The sequence below is a fragment of the Brachyhypopomus gauderio genome, chromosome 19 (genome assembly GCF_052324685.1).
Source record: "Brachyhypopomus gauderio isolate BG-103 chromosome 19, BGAUD_0.2, whole genome shotgun sequence".
Lineage (NCBI taxonomy): Eukaryota > Metazoa > Chordata > Actinopteri > Gymnotiformes > Hypopomidae > Brachyhypopomus > Brachyhypopomus gauderio.
In genome coordinates, this window is record NC_135229.1 from 13626311 (window position 1) to 13650135 (window position 23825).

At 46.9% G+C, this 23825-nt stretch overlaps 1 protein-coding gene across 1 annotated transcript in view; it reads left to right on the plus strand.

Moving 5' to 3' along the window:
- The window catches only part of dlgap1a (discs, large (Drosophila) homolog-associated protein 1a), a 102919-nt gene that overhangs the window by 67162 nt on the left and 11932 nt on the right, over positions 1–23825 (plus strand). The window contains 3 exon segments of the mRNA XM_076981722.1: positions 3909–4086; positions 6882–7113; positions 22509–23305. Coding sequence (XP_076837837.1) covers positions 3909–4086; positions 6882–7113; positions 22509–23305 — 1207 coding nt within the window.

A 23825-nucleotide genomic window follows, 5' to 3' on the forward strand; every position in this document is an offset into this window, starting at 1 on the left:
AGCGCTGCGGTACGGCCGCCGTGTGGATTTTGTCGTTATTGCGATTTAAAATGCAAAGGGGAACACATCCGGAAAGCCAGAATTAAAAACCCGGGAGAGTCCAGCAACACGCAGGCAGATAACGGATCGCGCTAAGCCACTCTCGGCCGGCCGTCAGTCGGCGTCAGAAATGGGAGCGTTTAAAAAGTGGATTCCAGCTGGAGGGATGAAAATGTCTGGCCAGTTCTTATCTGCGTCTTTCTGACTATGCAATTGCTCTTTTTATCGCTACTCTGTCCCTGGTTGAGCACACATGCCAGTTTTTTACCGTGGTTTGTAGCACAAAAACCAGCAAATCGGGCTGTCTTAAAGAAAAACGGTCTAATCCTAAGCAGAATCAAGCTCACTGACATACATTAGTATTACATATGCATGTATGGTTGCCAGGATACCTGTACCTGCTCCTGTGTGTGTGTGTGTGTGTGTGTGTGTGTGTGTGTGTGTGTGTGTGTGTGTGTGTGTGTGTGTGTGTGTGTGTGTGTGTGCGTGTGTGTGTGGGCACGTGCCTCCATGCCACTATCAGTCTGCAGTCGTCTGTGTGTATTGAAATTCACCCCAGATTTTTGTTCTAACCGAGCTCTGTTACTGGTTCAGGTCTTAATGGCTTGGTTGGGTTTGTTGAGCAGGGACAAATGTGGGGACCGCTGCTGTTGACTAGGACGTCCGTTCTGCTGTGTGTAGATTAGGCTCCATGGACAGATTGGGTTTAGCTGTACCCAGTTCAGAGGAGTTTAAAGGTAAAACTATAGATGCTACACTGCTAACTACGCATGAAACTTGCAGAAGGCCATTATGCAAATGAGGCTGCTGATATGCAAATAGGGAGGCTGTTATGCAAATGGGACGGCATCGGTTGGCCTCAAGTTTCGTTCCTACGTGTGCCAGCACTGGTGTCCCATTTATGTCGGTCTCACGGGTTTTCTCGCGGCTCGGTAATTAGCCTAAAATTGCTGTTGCGTTAATCACATTTATACCTACGTTGTGGCCGTGGAGAGGGACGGCCGTGTTAGACACGAGATCGTGAAATTTACATACGCAAATATGCGAAAGCTGCATTTTTACCTGTTATGCACCCGAACGTGTGAGGACTCAGTGTGAGGTTCACAGAGCCTGTACGGGAAGGCGGCCCTGTGGCACACATATCAATACTGTCTCCACAGCAACCAGTCCTTCATACGGGCCAGCCAGGGGCTCCAGACCCGGTTTAATTAAGGGAGCTTGGTGAGTTCTGTAGACTCCATAAGTAATTTCTCTTAATTAGCCCTGGGACATCTTTAAAAGTGCTGAACTGACATCATGAACTGCGTTTGCAGGGTTTGACGTGGGTTTGCATGTGAGAACTCGGAAGAAGACGGAAGCAAAATCAATTTCTGCTGCCTCACCGTTATATTATTATTATATTATACAGAAGCCGGCCGTTTATGAAGCGTATTAACTGTTTTAATGAGTGTAGCGTGTTGAAATGCAAGCGGCTGTGCACGTTATGTTAGTCGGGGTTGACCACACTCTCGGAGTAGTTACACCTTCACAAAGATGCAGCATGCGCACTGTGGGTCAGAGGTCCGTCCTCTCTGGGGACATGGAATTTGTGTTGTGCCTAGTGTTCATGTTTATATAGTGTAATGATAGTGTGAGCAGTGGATTTGCGTGATGTGAATTCAGATTAGATGACCAGACCTGGCAGATGGATTTCAGATAGCAACCTTAAACCCAATCACAGTGCAAAATTGTGGATTTGCAAATGTATGCTATTGTTTTGGCATTACAGACACATAAATATTTAGGTTTTTTTAAATTAATTTCATTTTGCTTGCGTGTGTGTGAGTGTGTGTGAGTGTTTGCGAGAGTGTGTGTGAGTGTGAGTGTGTGTGTGTGTGTGTGTGTGTGTGTGTGTGTGTGTGTGTGTGTGTGTGTGTGTGTGTGTGTGTGTGTGTGTGTGTGTGTGTGTGTTGAGACTTTGGTGGGGAACACAAATGTATGGATCTGTCTCTTTCTATTAGTTCATTCTTGAATAGAAAATGGGAGAACATGACTGTTAATTGGTTAATTGGCTTCAACTGATGTCTTATCTAAATTGAATGGAAGATTGACTCATCGTTCATTATCCCTCTAATTCATGAGAGGGCGAGGGTCAGACGGGTAAAGTCTGGACACAAGCTTCCCCTGATCGTCACGTCCCCTGCACCCTGTTCTTTTCATTTCCCCTCAGTAATGATTGTACAGTTTCACGGAGACGTGAAGGTGTGGTGAGGGTTGCAGTGTGTTCCTCAGACGATACGGTCCGTCTTTTGTGCGTTAGTGTGACACTGTGTGTGTCATCAGGACATCAGCACTGTCGTAGGTAGCAGGGCCGGGCAGTGCACCGAGCCAGCCAATCAGGCGTGTGCGCCGTGACGGTGAAGCAGAGATTCGTCCTCTGATTCGACGCCTGACTGATCACGTCACGCCTAATGAGTCTCCGCTAGCTGCCCTAAGCCCCGCCCTCTTGTTCTGCACCACTGTTCTCGGAGTTTAACCACAATGTTCTCGAGGAGAGCAGGAGCCCTGCTGCGGGGGCTGGGTGGCCAGCAGTGCTCTCATTAAGAGTTTTGTGTGTGTGTGTGTGTGTGTGTGTGTGTGTGTGTCGTCTACTGATGTCTGGCCTTCTACTGCTGATGCTGCATCTGGATGTGAAGTGTCTGCCTGTTATAGGTGTGTGTGTGTGTGTGTGTGTGTGTGTGTGTGTGTGTGTGTGTGTTGTGTGGGTGGCCTTAAGTGAGTTTAGCTGTTTCTTCTTAGCGATGGTTGTATGCTGTCACTGGTCATAATTCCCTCCATCTCTCTCACTCTCCTCCTCTCAGTCTGTCTATTTAAAGGCCACCGTACTGCAGTGTTTCACATCAGACGTGCGAATGTGTTCTCGGCCCCCACTCCGCCGTTCTCCGCCCCCACGCCACCCCATGAAGCGACTTCGACATGACAAACTCCCCCGTAGCCCTCTGGCCAACCCTCCCCCTCTCTGCTGGGGATCTGAGAGCTTTAGGCTTTGATGGAGTCAAAGTGTAGCTTTGAGTACCCTTAAACATCCGCTTTGCACATCGTTGGGTGATTTTCAGATTTTCACAATGCCCAAAGGGTTTTCTCGCAATCATTGAGGTTCATCTCATCTCCTCTTGTCTCCTGGATGACAGTTCACCTGTGTATTGTTTTCTCTCACTCTATCTCTCTCTCTCTGTATCTCTCTTTATCTATATCTCTCTTCCTCTATATCTCTATATATCTTTCTCTCTGTATCTTTCTCTCTCTCCCTCTCTCTGTATCATTCTCTCTCTCTCTGTATTTTTCTCTCTTCGTATCTCTCTCTCTCTGTATCATCCTCTCTCTGTATCTTTCTCTCTCTCTGTATCGCTCTCTCTCTGTATCTTTCTCCCTCCCTCTATATCTTTCACTCTCTCTCTCTCTCTCTCTCCCTCTCTCTATCTCTGTATCGTTCTCCCTCTGTATCTTTCTCCCTCTCTCTACATTATTCTCTCTCTCTCTCTCTCTCTCTCTCTCTCTCTCTCTCTCTCTCTCTCTCTCTCTCTCTCTCTCTCAAAATTCAAATTCAGATTCAATAAGCTTTATTGGCATGACCATATTCAGTTACAGTATTGCCAAAGCAGTGTTATCGCCCAACATGAATAAATCATTGAAAAATGTGAACAATTCTAATTCTGATGAACTTCAACATGAAGAATTTTAAGTCGAAGAAGTGAAAAGAAAAGAAAGCAAATAAATAATATAAGTATATATAGTAATCTCTCTCTCTCTCTCTCTCTCTCTCTCTCTCTCTCTCTCTCTCTCTCTCTCTCTCTCTCTCTCTCTCTCTCTCTCTCTCTCTCTCTCTACAGCATATCTACAGAACACTCTCCGAAGCTGCAGATTCGCAGTCACAGTTATCTGCGTGCGGTTAGTGAAGTTTCCATCAACAGGAGCATGGAGACCCTGGACCCCAAGAGTCTCCTGGCCTCGCCCCAGTACCGCTCACGCAACGAGAGCTACATGAGAGCTATGAGCACCATCAGCCAGGTTGGTGCCACGCCGCATCGTCCAGGCCCGGACCGGCCCAGACCAGCCCAGACCGGCCCGGACCGGTCTGCTTCAGTTAGATCCATATTTAAAATATATATCCATTGGTGTGATCAAATCAAACCATCACCATATTGACATCATGTTCACATTTGTGTGTAATGTAATAATATGTTCATTTTGCCATTTCAACTAAGTTCGTGTGATGGATAGTGACAGTGATAGTCAGTTGGTGTTCTATCAGGTTGAGGTCAAGACTCTGTGCAGGCCAGTCAAGTTCATCCACACCAGACTCTGCCATCCATGTCTTTGTGGACCTTGCTTTGTGCACTGGTGCACAGTCATGTTGGAAGAGGAAGGGGTCAGCTCTAAACAGTTCCCACAAAGTTGGGAACATGGAATTGTCCAAAATGTCTTGGTATGCTGAAGCATTCAGAGTTCCTTTCACTGGATATAAGGGGCCAAGCCCAGCTCCTGAAAAACAACCCCACACCATAATCTCCCTCCACTAAACTTTACAGTTGGCTCAATACAATCAGACAAGAACCGTTCTCCTGGCAACCACCAAACCCAGACTTGTCCATCAGATTGCCAGATGGAGAAGCGTGATTCATCACTCCAGAGAACGTGTCTCCTCTGCTCTACAGTCTAGTGGCAGCGTGCTTTACACCACTGCATCTTGGTGATGAATTGCTTGCATGCAGCTGCTCGACCATGGAAACCCATTCCATGAAGCTATCTGCACACTGTTCTTGAGCTAATCTGAAGGCCACATGGAGTTTGGATGTCTGCAGTGATTGACTATGCAGAAAGTTGCCGACCCCGCTCCGTCAGTTTACGTGTCCTACCACTTCATGGCTGAGTTGCTATCATACCCAAACACCTCCATTTTCTTCTAATACAGCTGGCAGTTAACTGTGGAATATTTCACGACTGGATTTGTTGCACAGGTGGCATCCTATCACAGTTCCACACTGGAATTCACTGAGCTCCTGAGAGCGACCCATTCTTTCATGCCTAGGTGCTTAATTCTATACGGAACACCTGATCCAATAGTCTGGATGGGTGAGCGAATACTTTTGAGTCTTCAGGAGTAATACTTCCCATCCCCCGTCTTTACACTTCCGCAGGTTGTTTGGTTTGACTGTAATCATAAGAAAGAAAGGCAGGCATAAAAGCCTGGTATGGTCCCTCAAGTTCTCCTGGGTTCTCTAATCCAGGAGACCTTAGCCAAACCCGCCGTAGGCAGTTCCTGCTAAATTTCTCCACGTTTGCTCTCCAGTGTCGAGAAAATTCAAATCCTGGAGCTCTCGCCCTTCAAGATGGTCGACAGGGAACCACAACAACGCTTCATGGTTCATGTCATATTTAAACAGCAGATACTTCTGAGCAGCTGTCGTTCACACGGTCATTCAGAACTTGTCCGAGTGAAGGTAGCCAGGGAGGGATTGTTTCTTTCTAAATTCAAATGGAGCCTTTTAGTCTGTTTCCACAAATGAAGATAGCGATCGTTGTTACGTGGTAGAGAGACTGTAAGAAACGACATTCACTCGACCGCTAACAATGAAGATTTTAGGCTGGGCGGTCCGATTTAGCTTGCTAGGATCCTGCTGGTATTTTTCTATTCAAAGTCAAATTTATTTATACGGCGCCTTTTACAACACGTGTTATCACAAAGCAGCTTTACAATCGTATGGGTCCAGATCCCTAATGATCAAGCCAAAGGCGACAGTGTCAAGGAAAAACTCCCTATGATGGTGGGAATAGGAAGAAACCTCGGGAGGACCAAGACTCCGTAGGGAACCCATCCTCCATTGGGCGGCCCCTCATAGCTCATAGCTCTCAAGTCTGTATTTATAGTTCAAATATAGTTCTACAGTTATAGTTTCTAATTCCAGGCAAACAGAGGTGTCAATTCCAGGTTCAGAAAGTAAAAGACCTCACCAGGATTTAGCTCAAGATTTTCTAAGTAGTGCAATCCAGGTACAATTAGTGGAATCAACACAATCCAGGAAGCCTGAGAAAAATCCTGGTGAGGAGTTTTACTTTCTGAACCTGGAATTGACACCTTTGCAGGCAGAGTAGTCACAGTCCGTTCAGTGCAGATGGTGAGTGTCAGGTAGGAGCTATAGCATCAGCAATCAGTCACAACTAGAGTGATCACATGACATGGCTGGATGACAGTGTCAACATCTCAGATTACCAGAAGACACGATGACTGGGGTCCCCCGAGCTCCACACATTCATATGTAGAATATAAACTGAAGGCTTGATTAAATAGGTGAGTCTTAAGTCTAGAGTCTTAAGTCTAGAGTCTTAAGTCTAGTCCTAAGTCTATTCAGTGCATTGTGTTGGAAATGAGATCACCGTTCCGGTGTCTTTTGTGCTGTATCACATGAACCTTCAGCTCCTGCATTCTTACTCAGTGGTGTTTCCTTCTCTTGTGCTGTCCCCATACACATGCTCTCTCTCTCTCTCTCTCTCTCTCTCTCTCTCTCTCTCTCTCTCTCTCTCTCTCTCTCTCTCTTCTCTCTCTATTTCTCTCTCTCTCTATCTCTCTATTTCTCTTTCTCTCTCTCTCTCTCTCTCTCAAAAAACCTCACATAGACGCAGTTCCCTGTGCACAGAGCAGTTTGTTTTGATTAAATCACAGTAGCAGACCTCAGGTTGATTTCTCGGGGTCTACGTTGACCCCTAACCTCCTCGTACACCCGCTCTGTTTTTCTTCCTTTGCCATTTCGATTCTTACGCTTCCCCTCCCCTCTTCTCTCTCCCCTCCCCTCCTCCTGCTGAAGGTGAGTGAGGTGGAGGTGAACGGGCAGATCGAGGCCGTGTGTGAGAGCGTCTTCAGTGAGCTGGAGTCTCAGGCCGTGGACGCCCTCCCCGTGCCCGGCTGCTTCCGTATGCGTAGCCACAGCTACGTGCGAGCCATAGACCAGGGCTGCTCACAGGACGAGGACGAGTCTCTGCTCCCCGCCTCGCCCCCCCGCACCACCACCACGGTCAGGACCATCCAGAGCAGCACAGGTCAGCTTGGACCTTGGTCCACACACACACACAAACATATCAATGTGTGCCTACGCATTTCACAGATCACTCCAGCAGAGGCACACTGAAAGTCAGTGGAATTAACAGCAGTGTTTGGATGTTCTCCCATCGTTGGCTTCCACATGCAGGTTGTTTCAAGAGAATTACCAAAAACACCACTGCAGAAGAGACAGCTAACAGGGCACATCTGATATCGCATCTGGGAGGGACAGGCACACGTGAAGCACACGTAAAGCCCACGTAAAGCCCACGTGAAGCACACGTGAATCACACGTGGAGCACACGTGAATCACACGTGAAGCACGCGTGAATCGCACGTGAATCTCACGTGGAGCACACGTGAAGCACACATGAACCCAGATTTGCTTCTGGAGGTGCCACGCGTCCCGGTTGCTTTTGGGGGTGTCGGCTGGCAGGTGCCGAAACAATAGCGCAGTGAAGCTTCATTAAGTCTCAGCCCGAGGGGAAAGGTAGCATCCTTCAGCGTGTTATCTGACACAACACGTCCAGCGTTAGTCTCTCTCTCTCTCTCTCTCTCTCTCTCTCTCTCTCTCTCTCTCTCTCTCTCTCTCTCTCTCTCTCTCTCTCTCTCTCTCCCTCTCTCTCTCTCTCTCTCTCTCTCTGCCATCACGCTGGGGCACTCTGAGTGGGCGGCTGGCGGCGGAATCGATATTGGTTTGCTGGTGTGGTTTTACCCTCAGTGGCCTGCTGATTGGACAGGATTGTTAGAGGCAGGCGTGAGCTCACTGAAGGAACCGAGGGTTTAAATGGCCGATCTCGAGGAACCCGAGTCCCTCCGAGTGTCTTTTGAAAAGTGGAAGCTTCTGTTTCTTAATGTGGTCGTACTCACTGTATTGAGAATAGGGGTGTGGATGCGGTGTTAGGTTGGCACATGTCACTGTGTGTTAGGGTTAATAAAAGTCTGAAATGTTGGAGTTGGGGGGAAAGTGCTGAGGTGATGTTGAACATTACTGACGTGATACTGAATGTGCTGAGGTGATAGTGAACACTACTGACGTGATACTGAATGTGCTGGGGTGATAGTGAGCACTACTGACGTGATACTGAATGTGCTGGGGTGATAGTGAACATTACTGACGTGATACTGAATGTGCTGGGGTGATAGTGAACACTACTGACGTGATACTGAATGTGCTGGGGTGATAGTGAACACTACTGATGTGATACTGAATGTGCTGGGGTGATAGTGAACACTACTGACGTGATACTGAATGTGCTGGGGTGATAGTGAACACTACTGATGTGATACTGAATGTGCTGGGGTGATAGTGAACACTACTGACGTGATACTGAATGTGCTGGGGTGATAGTGAACACTACTGACGTGATACTGAATGTGCTGGGGTGATAGTGAACACTACTGACGTGATAGTGAACACTACTGACGTGATACTGAATGTGCTGGGGTGATATTGAACACTACTGATGTGATACTGAACGCAGTATTAAGGTGATACTAAACACTGTGCTGAGTTGATACTGAATACTGTGTGGGGTAATACTGAACAGGGTGCTGAGGTAATGCTGTGTTGTTGTGCTGGGCAGTGTGATATGACGATGACATGATTGCTACAGTTAGCGAGCGTCACCAGGCAGCCTTACAGCCTACTGCTAAGTGATGCTTTTACCACTTAAATCACTCTGGGATGCAAAGAAAACTTGCGGTTGAAGAAATGTGGAGAGGCTGGTTAAATCTTTTATGAGGCTTGTGGGTTGTGGGCGAAACACACATCTCCATCTCTTCCCCAGGTTTCCACACCCATGCAGGAACAGGCCGTCCCAACTTTGGCCATCATTAGCATACCATGAGCGTGTCATTAGCATGACATTTGATTCAGTAATAGATATGGCATTTTCTCCATTCAAAATGCAGGCCTTACTCAAGACGAGGCCTTCAAAATACAGAACAACGTATCAGCAGACCTTCAAAGCCATAATGGAGGCCACTCAAGTCTAAAGATGTGCAAACCATGTGCTATAATTTCATTTGGACAATAAGGACAAGGTTTGCTTTTTCATATTATTATAATCCTCACATACTTGCATAAATGCGAGAGGTTGTGAAGAGAGAATGTCACGGGCTGAGCAGACGTTTCGTCTGGCTTCTGCGCGGACTCTGAATCTTCTCTTCCCGTAGAGGTGTTTAAAGGTCATCGGACCCACGTGCGCAATCTCTGAGACTCTTTCTGCACTGATTTGAGCGTCAGAACGACAGGCACGGGTGCACAGAGCTAACGGATGCCTGTTGGCAACAGTGTGGAGGACTAGAGCCAGGCTCCGTGAGATTAGAGCCAGGCTCTGTGAGATTAACACACAGTGTCTTTCCGCTGGCCCCAGTCCAGCTCGGGAAAAGGAAGTTCTACCTCTCTTTCCCCACACGCCTCCGTTTGGGTCCAGTTTATGGGGGTGTATAGTTTTTCTTTATTTAGAAACCAACTACAAGTATTTAGTTGAATCCGTTTATAGGATGCCCTGTACTACACCTATAGCTCTTTAGTGGTAACTATGAAATACTGACTTTATGGTTCACAACTACATTCACAAGCAGAGGTTTCACAGGATAAAAGAGTGGAAGTGAATAAGGCTGTTTTCATTTAGGTTATAAGAAAAGCCTTGGTGATGTCATGCAGTGTTTTTAGAGAAGAACGTGACGTGATTATTATTGTCCTGAAGACAACAGTGAAGATGGTAGTGGCTTTCTTGTGTGTGTGTGTGTGTGTGTGTGTGTGTGTGTGTGTGTGTGTGTGTGTGTGTGTGTGTGTGTGTGTGTGTGTGTGTGTGTGTGTGTGTGCATGGGTTGACACACATAGCTGCAGAGGTGAGTCTACAAATTGTTTTGCTGATATAGTAGAAGTGTCTGTATGGCACTAGGCAATAAGAATATGAACCTTGACATGTTTGGTGTGTGTGTCTGTGTGTGTGTGTGTGTGTGTGTGAGACATGTTTGTGCTTGACATGTTTGGTGTGTGTGTGTGTGTGTGTGTGCGCGCGTGTGTGTATATGTGTTAGTGTGTGTGTGTGTGTGTGTATGAGTGTGCATGCGCGTATGTGTAACAATGATATATGTGTGCGAGGGTCACTGTGTGTACATGTACATCATTTGCTAGAGTGGAGTGTGACAGGGATGTATGTGTGTGTGTGCATGTGTGCGCGCATTGTATCGGCACCTTGACAGTGCTGCATATGTGTGTGCATGGTTGTGTGTGTGTGTGTGTGTGTGTGTGTGTGTGTGTGTGTGTGTGCACAGGTGTGTGTGTGCACAGTTGTGTGTGTGCATGGTTTTGTATGTGTATGGATGTGTGTGTGTGTGTGTGTGTGTGTGTGTGTGTGTGTGTGTGTGTGTGTGCATGTGTGTGTACGTGGGCCTTTGCCTCTGCCGCTGTGGGGCAGATTTATCCCTGGTCCTTCCAGCCTGGCAGCGTGTGGCCCCTCCAGCTGCCCAATCCACCCCTCCCCCCCTTGACCCCTGCACCCCCCCCCCCCCACCCAGATGAATTATGGTGGGACTGATGGAGGAAGCTGTCACGTCTGACATTGGGAGAACTCACCCTCCTCCTCCAGAACACTGCGGTGAATCCAGACTGCCAGAGACACGCCATCTGTCTCTAGCGCCGCTGACGGCTCACGCGTCTCACGTGGCTCACGTGGCTCACGCGTCCTGCAGCTCCGCACGCGGACCGCAGTCTTTGAAGAGGGTCAAACCCGAAACAGCCGACGTTACAGGAATGACGCGCGTTTGCGTTCTCGTGGCGGTGGACTCTGGGGGTTCGTCGTTAGCGCTCGATCGCCCGCTCTGGCCTCGTGCCAGCTTGCAGCTTTTCTTTAATACGCCCCGAAAGTCTCGTGTGCTGCTGCCACGGGGGGGGAATCGTGTGACTCCTCCCCCTGTAAACGAACTCATGCATATTCATCAGGCCATTCTGGGCTCCTTGATGTGACATTAGGGAGTTGTGAATGAACTTAATGAAGGATTTCTCCGCTCGGCGGCGGCGTGAGTTTGGAGAAGGACGCAGCGTGGGACGGGTGTGCTCACAGGACGTGTCCTCGTTGGCACTGGGGTGCTCTGGTCCTCTGGAGTGAGGAGGTGTGTTCACAGGACCAGCAGAGCGGCTCTCAGTAGGTCTGGTGTATCAGGGGCCAACGTGCTCTGTGAGATTAAAGGGAGTCCCCAGGCAGGAGCAGGGTAGGAGTAGCTTTGTAGGAGAGGAGAGGAGAAAGGAGGGAAGAGAAAGGGAGGAGAGGAGCGATTACATAGGGTAGAAGGTGGACCACCATGAAGTTGTGAGCTTAATGGTTGACTAGCAGAGATCTTCCCGCTTCTCAGGACCTTTCTGAGTGATCTTCAGCCAGGAGGCAGGAGGGAGGAGTTGGGGGCGGATCCTTCCTCGACCAGACACACCCCTCACTCATTAGAGGCTTCAGGACATTGAGGCAGGGCAGCCGCTAACGCTGGTAGACTGAAGAGAAAAGGTGACGGCCAAATATCTGGCAACAGTACAGCCTGTTGGGCTGTATTGGGGAATTAAGAATAATACTGGTACAGATGGAGTGAAGAAGCCATCTTAGTGTTGGCACTGAACACACACACACACACACACACACACACACACACACACACACACACACACACTCACTCATCAATACACGCATCCACATATACACATGCACACATACCTGTTCACACCACACACACACTTATAAAACACACAAGCACTTAGCAGTGGGACTTGAGTCTAAATTGTACTAGTAGAGATGAATGAAAAGTGTTTTTCCTGCTTCCTGTTTTATCCCTTATTGTCTTACATTCACTTGTGTGCATTTCTTGACCTATGCACACAAAATTATTCTGAAAGCTTTTGCAGTATCTGTAAATGATGAATGTGCAATCACATATTGGCAGATCACTAGGTATGAGGCCAGCGTGTGTGTGTGTGTGTGTGTGTGTGTGTGTGTGTGTGTGTGTGTGTGTGTGTGTGTGTGTGTGTGTGTGTAAATTCTTCCAGATCTAGCCTCTGGTGCTTTAGTGTGAGGGCAGTGTTCAGTTTGTAAACTGAAACACACACACACACACACACACACACACACACACACACAAACCTTAAATCCTGGCTGCAAATCAGTAGTGTACTTTATTTACTGAGAGCTGAAGCCTGTCTCTCTCTCTCTCCCTCTCGCTCACACACACACACACACACCTCCCGTTCTATTTAGGTTAGGATATGGCTTCTCAAATGCGCACTAGTCAAATGCCCATAGGAGAGGTTGATGCACCTTAACACTGATGTCACCATGATCCTGCTAGCCAGTAATTACTGTCTCTCCTGTTCCTTTATTGCATAGTCCGGTGACTGGTCCCAGCACAACAGACACACACACACACACACACCACTGTCTTATATGACACCTGTGAGTGCTAAGTGCCTAATGCAGTGTGCTGCTATGTAATGGGTTTGTGTGTAGCAGGCTGACCCTCCTGAGTGCCTCGTCGTGTTGTGTTAAACCATCTAAGCCCTGCTGCCCCGCCCCTCTCCACCCCCCTCTCCACCTCCCGCGTAATCATGGTAATGGAAGATCGTTTTGTCACTCTGACATCACCTGCGTTTCATCTCCATCGCCCCAACACGCAGTTGGCCGGTGACACGGTTGGTAGAACGTTCCGGTAGGAGAGGCGGGCCCCCGGGGACACACAGCGTAGATGACTCCTGACCTTTCCCTGAGCTGACAGCTGTTTCATTCAGTCTTCTCTGGAAGTCGGTTGGGATTAATGGTCTTTCTGTGTCAGTGGTCTGTCAGTGCTGTGTTTTTTTTCTCTAATGCGACTATGTTTCTTGTACAAGTTTCCTAAAACTGGAAAAAAAAAATCCCAAAACATTTCTAGCCAAGATTTAACACAAAACGTTGATTTAACACAAAATCATTTTCATAAATAAACTGACATGTTGTGTAAAGCAACAGAAAATTCTAAAGCTGGTGAGGGAAATATATTTCACTGCAAAATGATGATGCCACAAGCAATATAGAAACTGTAACAGGCCAGTAGAAACTCCCAGTTTAACATGGGTGTGTTATAGTTTGCGAATCACAGAGGCAATTTTACTCACTGACTCACTGATGGCCATGTTGGCTTTTTAGTGAGTCATATCAATTAACTCAGATTACCAATAAGAGCTACTACTCATTTTCTTGCAGTGAGGGTATTTTTTATCATACTTGCCAATAATATCAACATTATGATGTCCAATTTGTTTCTTTCTTAAATTATTGATAAAATATCATTCTAGCCTAATTAGTATCTGTCTCTGTGTATAATTGTATATATTATTGTTGTTGCTGCTGTTCAAAAGATTTTGATTGTGACCATTCAATTATTTATTCAATCATGAGTCACAAGATTTAAAAAAAATACTTCAGACAGCTTTAGCCATCTGTATTCCCTTTTTAATACAATGGGCTTGGGGTGTTCACGCAGCATGAGATACAATGTTCTCATAGCCTCTATTCACCTTTCCGTAAAAATAACTCTGTGTCAAAGGTCTCTGCCTAATTTGTCAAAGCTGTTTTGTATACAGTTGGTTATTTGTTCCGGATGTCCGTGTTAAGTCCTAGGTATTCGTCGCCACCATTTTAGTACACACAAATGAGAGAGAAATGTTTCTCAAACTCAACTAGGGGTGTGTTGTTTCATGTCAGATTCTGTGCACTGCAGGTTTAGACCCACACTTTAAGACATGCAGTTTTCAACTCCCTTACGAGTCCTCCATAGTACCACTCCACAGCTGAAGTAACCGGTTATTAATAATTAGGTAAATAGCTAGTAATCCATGTGGATTACATAAACTTTTTTCCTGTAGCAATGCTTTTGCTTCCTAGTGGAAGTCATGGCCTTGTGGTTAGGGAACTGGTCTTGTGACCGGAGAGTCGTGGGTTCGATTCCCAGACCTGAGGCCATGACTGAGGTGCCCCTGAGCAAGGCCCTTAACCCTCAATTGCTCACTTGTATAAAAATGTAAGTCGCTCTGGATAAGGGCGTCTGCCAAATGCCATAAATGTAAATGTAGTGGCATTGTTGGAGATGATCTTGGTTTTTGTTCTTTCTAACATTCTGCTTGTAATGTGAGAATTTCATGGTAAAAGTAATTAGTATTACTTACTACCTGTTCCATACTGTGTGGTATTAAAAAATGTTTTTTTTTTACTGCTTAGGACTTGTAAACAAGAGTTTCTATTAGCAATGTATTAGTTTCTATCTAGTAATGTAACACGAAAGATCAGAAAACATTTCGACATGTCAGATAGCCGCTTTTTTACTGTAGAGGCAAACTTACTAAGATGTGTCAGTCTGCTCCAGACTCATCAGACCCGTTCAGGTTTTCTTATTCCACAAGTGTTGTGAAGGAAACTTATTTGTGTTACTGATGAGTGGGAAGGCAGCAAGACGAGATTTATTCCGGCGATGTAGGACCAGTCAGTGAACGGTTATCCAACCATGCCGAGAAAACTGCGCTGAGCGTAGATTGCAAGTGTTCTGGGCCAAACCGTGTTCCTGTGGGAATGTGTTACTGTCATTACTCACAACTGTTCGGCCCTACAGTGTAAAAGAGGCTATTGGCTTTGTGTAGTCAACACTGTATTCAAGTGGATCCACTAAAAAACCTTCTAATCATTTTTTCTCAGAAGTAAATGACACAGAAGACACTTTTACTTTTTGTCTTTTGATGGAAAGATGTGTCTGCAGGAAAAGGCCAGTAAAGTCCAGTAAAACTAGTGACCGCTAAAACACATTTTCTGAAGTGATATCCCATTTTTTCCCAAAACCTTTAATACACATTTAAAATCTCAAACTCAATTGACAAAAAAAAATGCATCTTTTGCTTCAAAACTTCAAAACACAAATGTAGATGTTTCAATCAAATCAATCAAGCATTAGTGCATACAATCGAAAGCATTATAAAAAATATGTGACTGAACTGTTAACAGTTCGGCAGGGATGGGAAATCTGATAATAATAATAATAATAATAATAATACAATTTCAATTAGAAGTGCAATTTGATTTACAATTTCATACAGTAAAATAATTAAAAACTGTGAATAAACATGGAGTTGCTAAGCTGCAGTACTAGTTATTGTGACGGCAGGCTGACTAAAATGGGGAGAAGGAGAGACATGTAGGTTAGCAGGAACTGGTCCAATGTAGGACCTGCTACACCAACGACCTGATCACCAGTGGTGCGGAGCTTACAGCGAACAGAGAGTGAAAGTGCGTTGGAAGAACATAAATTACACGAAGGAGAATATTCATGAAGGAGAATATTCATGAAGGAGAATATTCATGAAGGATTGTGCAGAAGGAGGAGTCAACTACACAAGGCCTTAAAAACCAGAAGATGTTCTTTATTTTGTATGCAAGACAGGCACAGAGACACAGTCTTAAGTATATGAGTGTGGGAGTGTTATGTTCCCACTTTCCGATGGAGGCACGAACCTTCACACTTGAGTTCTGCAGCTGAAGGCCAGAGGCAGGAGGCCAGTAGAGGGTGGGATTGTAGTTAATCTAGTAAAGACATGGATGAGACAGAGAGGCGTGTAATCCACACGTTTTTTTAAGAAAGCAGACTGTTTAATGTAGCAAACAAATTATTATGTGCAATCTAAAATATATCCAAGAATCCAAACCCTTAAGTAACACAGGAATAAGGAATCTGGGATACTGTCATGTGTGGCTCCGCCTCTACCCTGTCAGGCCCGTCTCAGTGTTTTTCCTTTCCCTCCTAGTTGTTTGTAACTCCGCCTCTCATTAGCGCTCCCAGGTGTGTCCTGTTGGGTTCCTTGATGTTAATGGGTATTTAAACCATAGTGTCTGTGTGTTCTGTGTTGATATTTGTTGTACGGCACTGTTGTCTGTGAGTCTACTTAATGTTTATTTGGCTTGCTCTATGTTTAATATCTCTTTGTCTAGTTCTTTAAGTGATATGACCCTGATTTTGGTTTGCCCTTCATTAAACCCCACTCTACTCAACACATGCATGCACCTCATTGCTCCATGATGCTCCAGGCACTACAGATATTTAAGGATATTTATTTTATCATTATGTTACAAAAACAATTAATGCTGTTTTCGAGATATTACTTATATATCACATAAATGTGGTATCAGTGATGCCAGTCTGTATCAAATATTCATGTTGGTGAGATCCATGTAAAATGTGAGTACATGATGATCAGTGCAGTATGAAAAATAAATTTATTACATTTATAAACCCTTAATGATGGAAATACAAACGGGATTTTGGTGACAAAATTACAAATTAAACATAAGTTAAATATAGAATATTTTAGAAAAATATATTCATACTTTTATTCAGCCACAATATTCAATCTTTGGGCTTGGGCTGGCCAAATTACCTTATTTGTATCGCATGACATGTCTTCCCAAGCCAGTAAATCCACTTAGTAAGAAGAATAATGTGGAAGGAACATATATGAGAATTGTGGATTTTGTGGAAACATTGCAGTGATAACCAGTATATCAAATGATTATGTAAGCAAGAGGCTCTGACTGTACATTCATACAAATTCAAAACTAAAGATGTAAAAAAACAAAGTGTAATTTACATTTCATCAGATTACAAAACTACAGTGTGATTCCTACTGAAGAACCTTCAAATAAATATGCAAAAGGAACATTACTTAAGCAACAGAAACAATAGTTATTCTAATGCACTAAAATCTAAATACTTAGTTGTATCCTCAGAATGCTTACCAGGGTAGAATGAGTGTGGGACACCATCATATAAGACGCCAGATGTCTTTACATTTACATTTATGGCATTTGGCAGACGCCCTTATCCAGAGCGACTTACATTTTTATCTCATTTTTATACAAGTGAGCAATTGAGGGTTAAGGGCCTTGCTCAGGGGCACCTCAGTCATGGCATCAGGCCTGGGGATCGAACCCACGACCCTCCGGTCACAAGACCAGTTCCCTAACCACCAGGCCATGACTGCCCATGTCTTCATGAGTCCGCCATGTGGCCATGAGACCTGCCCATGGTGCACCCTGATGGCTGGGATTGGCTCCGTGACCCTGACTAGCTACTGTGTTCTACTGTTAGCATCTGCTAACATTAGCGAAAGCTTAGCTGGCAACTGTGATTGTCTAATATATACCAAACAGATTTCAGACATAAAGTGTCAGAAAGTGTCTACTTTTCGGTCCTGTTAGGCCACACTCATGCGTACACCAGCTCTGATACTGCCGGCATTGCCATATCGGAGCAACTGTCGGCCATTTTTCCCCCAAAGATTTACACATATGAGTAGCTTCTGTTTCTGTCTCTGTGGGACAATGGTGTTCCATACTGAAATATCCACCGGTTCCAAGTGTGGGTTGTGGGTTTTTGAGTATACTCAACATTTGTGACATTAGTGACTGTATTACATGCTCAAAAATACTTTGAATTAGCATTAAGTGTGCAGTTGGGACACACCATTACATTACAGGACAGGGCTCTCAAGTCTCACGCATTGAGCGTGTGACACACGCATTTGACCGTCTTCACACGCTCACACGCCACACTTCCGATTTCTCACGGCGAGAAAAAAAAACTAGTTTATTTACCTCTGATCCATATCTATGTCGCCCTCCACTGGCGATCGATCGCGCTCAACAACTTACGTTGCCCCCCCGCTCAACAACTCTCACACTCTGACATGAATCCAAAACTTGAGAGCCCTGTTACAGGACCCTTCAACAAAGCACCAGAAGATACAGCTACACGGCACTAAATCTCTGAAGGGCTCGGAGGCCTGTCTGCCCACCATTAAAATATGGTGAAGGCAACTCTGGCCTCCCCTTTGAAACCCAGAACGTGGTCACCCTAGGTTACGCTTGTGCAAAGAACCATTTTCCTCACGTGCAAGAGTTTATACGCGTTTTTACTTTAAAATGGTTTGAACATTGATTTGATGCCTAGCAGGAGAGTGAGGTTTTCCGTGCACGCATTCACACACACAGATACACACACACACACGCTACAAACAGCACTAACGGTGGAGCAGTGTCTGCCTTACTCAGGCGAATCTGAGACATTAAAAGATCGCCTGGGCTTTTCGACGCGCACTGCTAACTACATCAACTCCCACTAAGTCGTCTCTCTTTCACTGGCCACACAGCCGGGTTATGTAAAAGTACATTAGACTCACGCTCGGACAGCAGTAATGTCATCACACTCTCGTCTCCCTCCAACACGCAGTGACTCAGTTCCTTAGAGGCGCTGCTATGGAGGTGTTCCGCAGACACGCCACAAATAGCCTCTTCAAACAAAGAGAGGTTATTTTTAGGCATTCTTTGTGAGCTGTCATTTATTTCCTGTTGGACATTTTGATTCACTTCATTTGTATTGGTCATTTAGGTTCGTTTTAGTGGGTTGGTTTTATTTCTAAACCGCAGATCTCCATCTGCCATGCCTGTTTGTGGCCACTAGAGGGAGTGCTAATGCAGGAGGCCTTTGCACCTCTACCCTACGTGGACGAGGTCCTGACCGTCATGAAGAGCGCTACGACATGTCTCGCGTAGTGGTAACACGAAAACACAGGTGACGCTCTGTTTCTCTCAAAATGCCGCAGGATGTAGCATCCATAGCAGCCAGCACCTTATAGGAATGAGTGGTGCGTTGGACATGATGCCACTGTGTGTGTATACAGGCATGTGTGTGTATACAGGCACGTGTATGTTGAGCCAGTGTCTGTTGAGCATCTCAAGTTCTTCACAAACGCCTGATATGTATGTGCTCACTGTGATGCTGACCTTCACAGCACACAATAAATATCTGTGGGCTAATACAAAGATGCTGGTTATGTAAAACAAATTATATAATACAAATACACACAGATGGAATCTCCTAACCTTTGAACTTACTGTCAGACACCGATAAACTGTTTGTTGCATCTGGTTGGTGGCAACGACTGGTTGGTGGCTAAGAACCTGAATCAATCAGCAGTTGAATCACTGAACTGATTCACTGAGCGATTCAAATGATGGACTTAGTACACTTCCTCTAGATCATATTACAGTCATATTAGTTAATATCATGCTGGCATATTTGCCTAGATTTCCTAAGCCTTTTGGCGTATGTTTTCACTCTCGGCTCTGAAGGGGACAGCATGATCACTTCCTGTCTGTGGGGCAAGACATTTTAGTCGAGCACTTTGTGGTGAATAAGTATGGACTAGTGGTAACAAGCGGTACTGCAGGCAGCCGGCCGGGTCCAGCCGCCACTCTAGAATAACCCGCTCGCCATAATGTCGACACTTCAACCTTTTAGTACCGACGAGACTTCTGAAGTTTCACAGTTTTTTTCTTCTTTGTCTCCGAAAGGACGAGGTGGGTTCTGGCCGCATTGCGTCTGCGCCGTCTCGTTACGTCACAGCGTGGCGTGTTCGTCCGCCATTTCGGGGGGGCTGACTCCAACGTCCCCGTAACGCCTCCGCACCTCCCGCAAATGCGCAGCCCGCTTCCGGTGTCCTGCCGCTCTGCTGTCGGGTCGTACCGACGGGAGCTTTCTCGCTGTGTCACCGCAGCTCGTCCGGCGCCGTTATTATCTCCTCCTCCGGCGCCGGCAGAGGCGTTTGCTGGAGGCGGGCGAAGCCGGAGCTCAGCCGCGGACGGCTGAGATAACGGGCCAATCAGCTGCGAGCCCGGAGCTGTGGCCGATTATGGCGTCACACCGATGCTGCCATCGGCGTGGCGTCACCACCACGCCGTGAACGGAGCTGATTAAAGAGGGAGAGGGGATGAGCGGAGTGGGGAAGGGAGAGAGAGAGAGAAAGAAAGGGAGAGAGAGAGAGAGAACAGCAAGTGAGGGGGAGACGAGCTTGTGCGAAGGAAAGCTCTCCGTCTGATGGAGTGTGCTCGTCGCGGTGCCTTATCTCCACGGCACACACCGGGACACATTGCTGTGGAGTGTGGCGTGAGCTGCTGGCCACGGCGCTTAGCCCGTTCTCCCCCCTCTCAGGCAGCGAGGCAGGCTGTGAGACACGGCCGGTTATCAGCCCTCACCTCATTAGACTCACAGCAGGACCTTATTTTCACCACACAGTCAAACGGCTCCGTTTCATGTGTGAGTCTGGCTGGCAGGCTTTGTGTATGTGTATGTGTGTGTGTGTGTGTGTGTGTGTGTGTGTGTGTGTGTGTGTGTGTGTGTGTGTGTGTGTGTGTGTGTGTGTGTGTGTTTGTGTGTGTGAGCGTGTGCACACGCATGCATCCGTGTTTGCGTGTGCGTGTGCACATGGTTGTACTTTCTGTTACAGTATTCCCTGAGGGCAGATGTTCAAACATTTGCCAAGACTTTTCTGCACGTAGCATCGCTGTCAAAGCAGACAGGACGCGTCTCCTTGTCTCTCCCTGTCAGCGGGGAGGGAGGCGACGTTCACTCCGCCGCTTAAGGAGAAGTCACTCTGACATGGGAACATGAGTGGGAGGGCGTACGGGCTAGTTTGGCCTGGTGTGTGTCTGAGCCACGCTGAAGGGCTAGACCTGTCTGTCTGCTGAAGGGCTAGACCTGTCTGTTTTACTGAAGGGCTAGACCTGTCTGTCTGCTGAAGGGCTAGACCTGTCTGTCTGCTGAAGGGCTAGACCTGTCTGTTTCGCTGAAGGGCTAGACCTGTCTGTCTGCTGAAGGGCTAGACCTGTCTGTCTGATGATTTACTTCCCAGTGCTGCTTTTATGTAGTGACCCAATTCCAAACAGCCCAGCACAGTAAGAGGGAATGGTGGCATTTAGGCATGTGTGAACGAAGAGAGTAAAGAGAGAGACAGGGAGTGAGAGTGAAAGAGAGAGATAGAGAAAATCATTGCCGTTTTTCTGGCTTGGTGTGGATTATCTCATGTTTAGTATTGGATACAGGGCTCTTCTCCCTCTTTGTACTGGAACGTTGGTGGATCTGAGTTTGTTTGCCAGCTCCTCATAGCAATGACTCTCTGGAAGAGTCTCCAGTAAGGTCTGCTAACACTGGTTAGATGAATCCACACTCAGTGTCCACTGATATTGCCTTATAGGCAGTGATGTCAATAACGCGTTACTCTAATCTTACCACTTTTTTCGGTAACGAGTAATATAACGCGCTATTATTTCCAGTCCAGTAATCAGATTAAAGTTACTTATCCAAATAACTGTGCGTTACTATTTTTATTTTCCCTAGTAAAAATATTTATTTTTGCTTTCTTCTTGGCTCAGTTTTACTTTTGCGTCTGACCGTAGCGCTCGACTCCGCACGCTGCGCGCGACCCTGTGAGAGCGCGAGCACGTTTTACAAGTCATTTTTTGCAGTGTCCTCCCGTAACGATATGTGGTACTGGCTCTGTTCGAAATAGCCTACTACATACTGGATACTGCATACTGGACTCAGTATATACTGGATACTGCATACTGGTCCTCGTAGTAATATCCAGTACAATTTCCAGTATGCGACAAAAGCAAAGCACACTACGGGATCACGTGAACGTAGCGTTACATGATGGGATGCAGTACACCACGAAGATAGCTCTGTTCGCGTACTGGAATATTTTGCGGAAGTAGTAGGTCATCCAGGTATGTTTCGCGTACTGGAAATTTTCATTTTGGTCACATACTGCATACGGCATACTAATTTGGGGCTCGATCAGTACGCCAGTAGTATGTAGTAGACTATTTCGAACACAGCCAGTGTAAAGAAACAACCCTCAAAAACAGTGGAAGGAACATTTACCTGAAGAATTTTAATGTTGCTTTGTGTTTCAGGTTTGAAAAGTCTATTTCGAACACAGCCAGTGTAAAGAAACAACCCTCAAAAACAGTGGAAGGAACATTTACCTGAAGAATTTTAATGTTGCTTTGTGTTTCAGGTTTGAAAAGTGCTGGAATTTTGACTAACGTAGCCTACTTTAAAATGCTTGAAATTGTAATGGTATTTCGTTTCACAACAAATAGCTGTCTGACAGAATAGTTTACTTGTATTACGTTTACAAATAAATTTACAAATAATACCGCGCAGCTACACAAACGTAATGTCAGGAGATACTGTAGCGACTACTACTGCTCACGGTGAATTCCGACACTTGGCCACTTAAGGTGTCTTAGGTCTTAGCCCTTAGCTTAGTGACACGGGGGGGGGGGGGGGGGGCTGCCAGGGTTGCGTTATCAATAAGGTTTCCCTCCTCGGGATTTTTGGATTAAGCAGTTTCTGCCTCGGTTACCAAACCTGCTTCAATACATTGTAACTAAACCATCACGGCTTATAGGTGCGTTTAACGTGAACAGTGTTAGCCTGTGGTCCGTTTGTGTCGTGACCCCCCCCATCTCTGTCCCCGCTACAGTGTCGTCGTGCATCACCACGTACAAGAAGACGCCCCCACCCGTGCCCCCACGCACCTCCACCAAGCCCTTCATCAGCATCACGGCGCAGAGCAGCACAGAGTCGGCGCAGGACGCCTACATGGACGGGCCGGGCCACCGGGCCGACAGCAGCCTTCACTCCGCACTTAGCAACTCCACCGAGAGCATCGACAGCATGAAGGCGCTGACGGCGGCCATCGAGGCCGCTAATGCACAGGTTCACGGGCCCGCCAGCCAGCACGTGAACAGCAGCGCGGGAGGCATGGGGCCCCCACACACACCCCTTTCCATGGGGCCCCCACACACACCCCATTCCATGGGGCCCCCACACACGCCCCATTCTATGGGGCCCCCACACACACCTCTATCCATGGGGCCCCCACACACGCCCCATTCTATGGGGCCCCCACACGCGCCCCATTCTATGGGGCCCCCACACTCGCCTCTATCCATGGGGCCCCCACACTCTCCCTTATCCATGGGGCCCCCACACTCGCCTCTATCCATGGGGCCCCCACACTCTCCCTTATCCATGGGGCCCCCACACTCACCCCTATCCATGGGGCCCCCACACTCACCTGTATTGATGGGGCACCCAAACTCGCCCTTGTCCATGGGGCCCACACACACCCCACTGCCCATGCCAGTGCCCGTTCCCTCCCTGCCTCTGACCGTATCCATGAACATGAACATGAACATGAACATGAACATGCCAACACTCGACAACGGACACCGGGAGGCACTGCGCAAGGGCAGGTGTCTGTCCATCGGCATCCAGGTGAGACAGACAGACAGACACGAGAGACAGACACGAGAGACAGACACGAGAGACAGACACGAGAGGCAGACACGAGAGGCAGACACGAGAGGCAGACACGAGAGGCAGACACGAGAGGCAGACACGAGAGGCAGACACGAGAGGCAGACACGAGAGGCAGACACGAGAGGCAGACACGAGAGGCAGACACGAGAGACAGACACGAGAGACAGACACGAGAGACAGACACGAGAGACAGACACGAGAGACAGACACGAGAGACAGACACGAGAGACAGACACCAGAGACAGACACCAGAGACAGACACCAGAGGCAGACACGAGAGGCAGACACGAGAGGCAGACACCAGAGACAGAGAAACAGATGTAGTTTGTGCAGGGCCCCCTCACACTGTGAGGTTTTGTCGATAAGGTATTTCAGTACAGGAGGATCACACTTCATGACTTCATGTAGTTATTTTGTGTTCTTTTCTGAACATTGGGACTATACGGATTCTAGAAAACTATTATACTTACATATG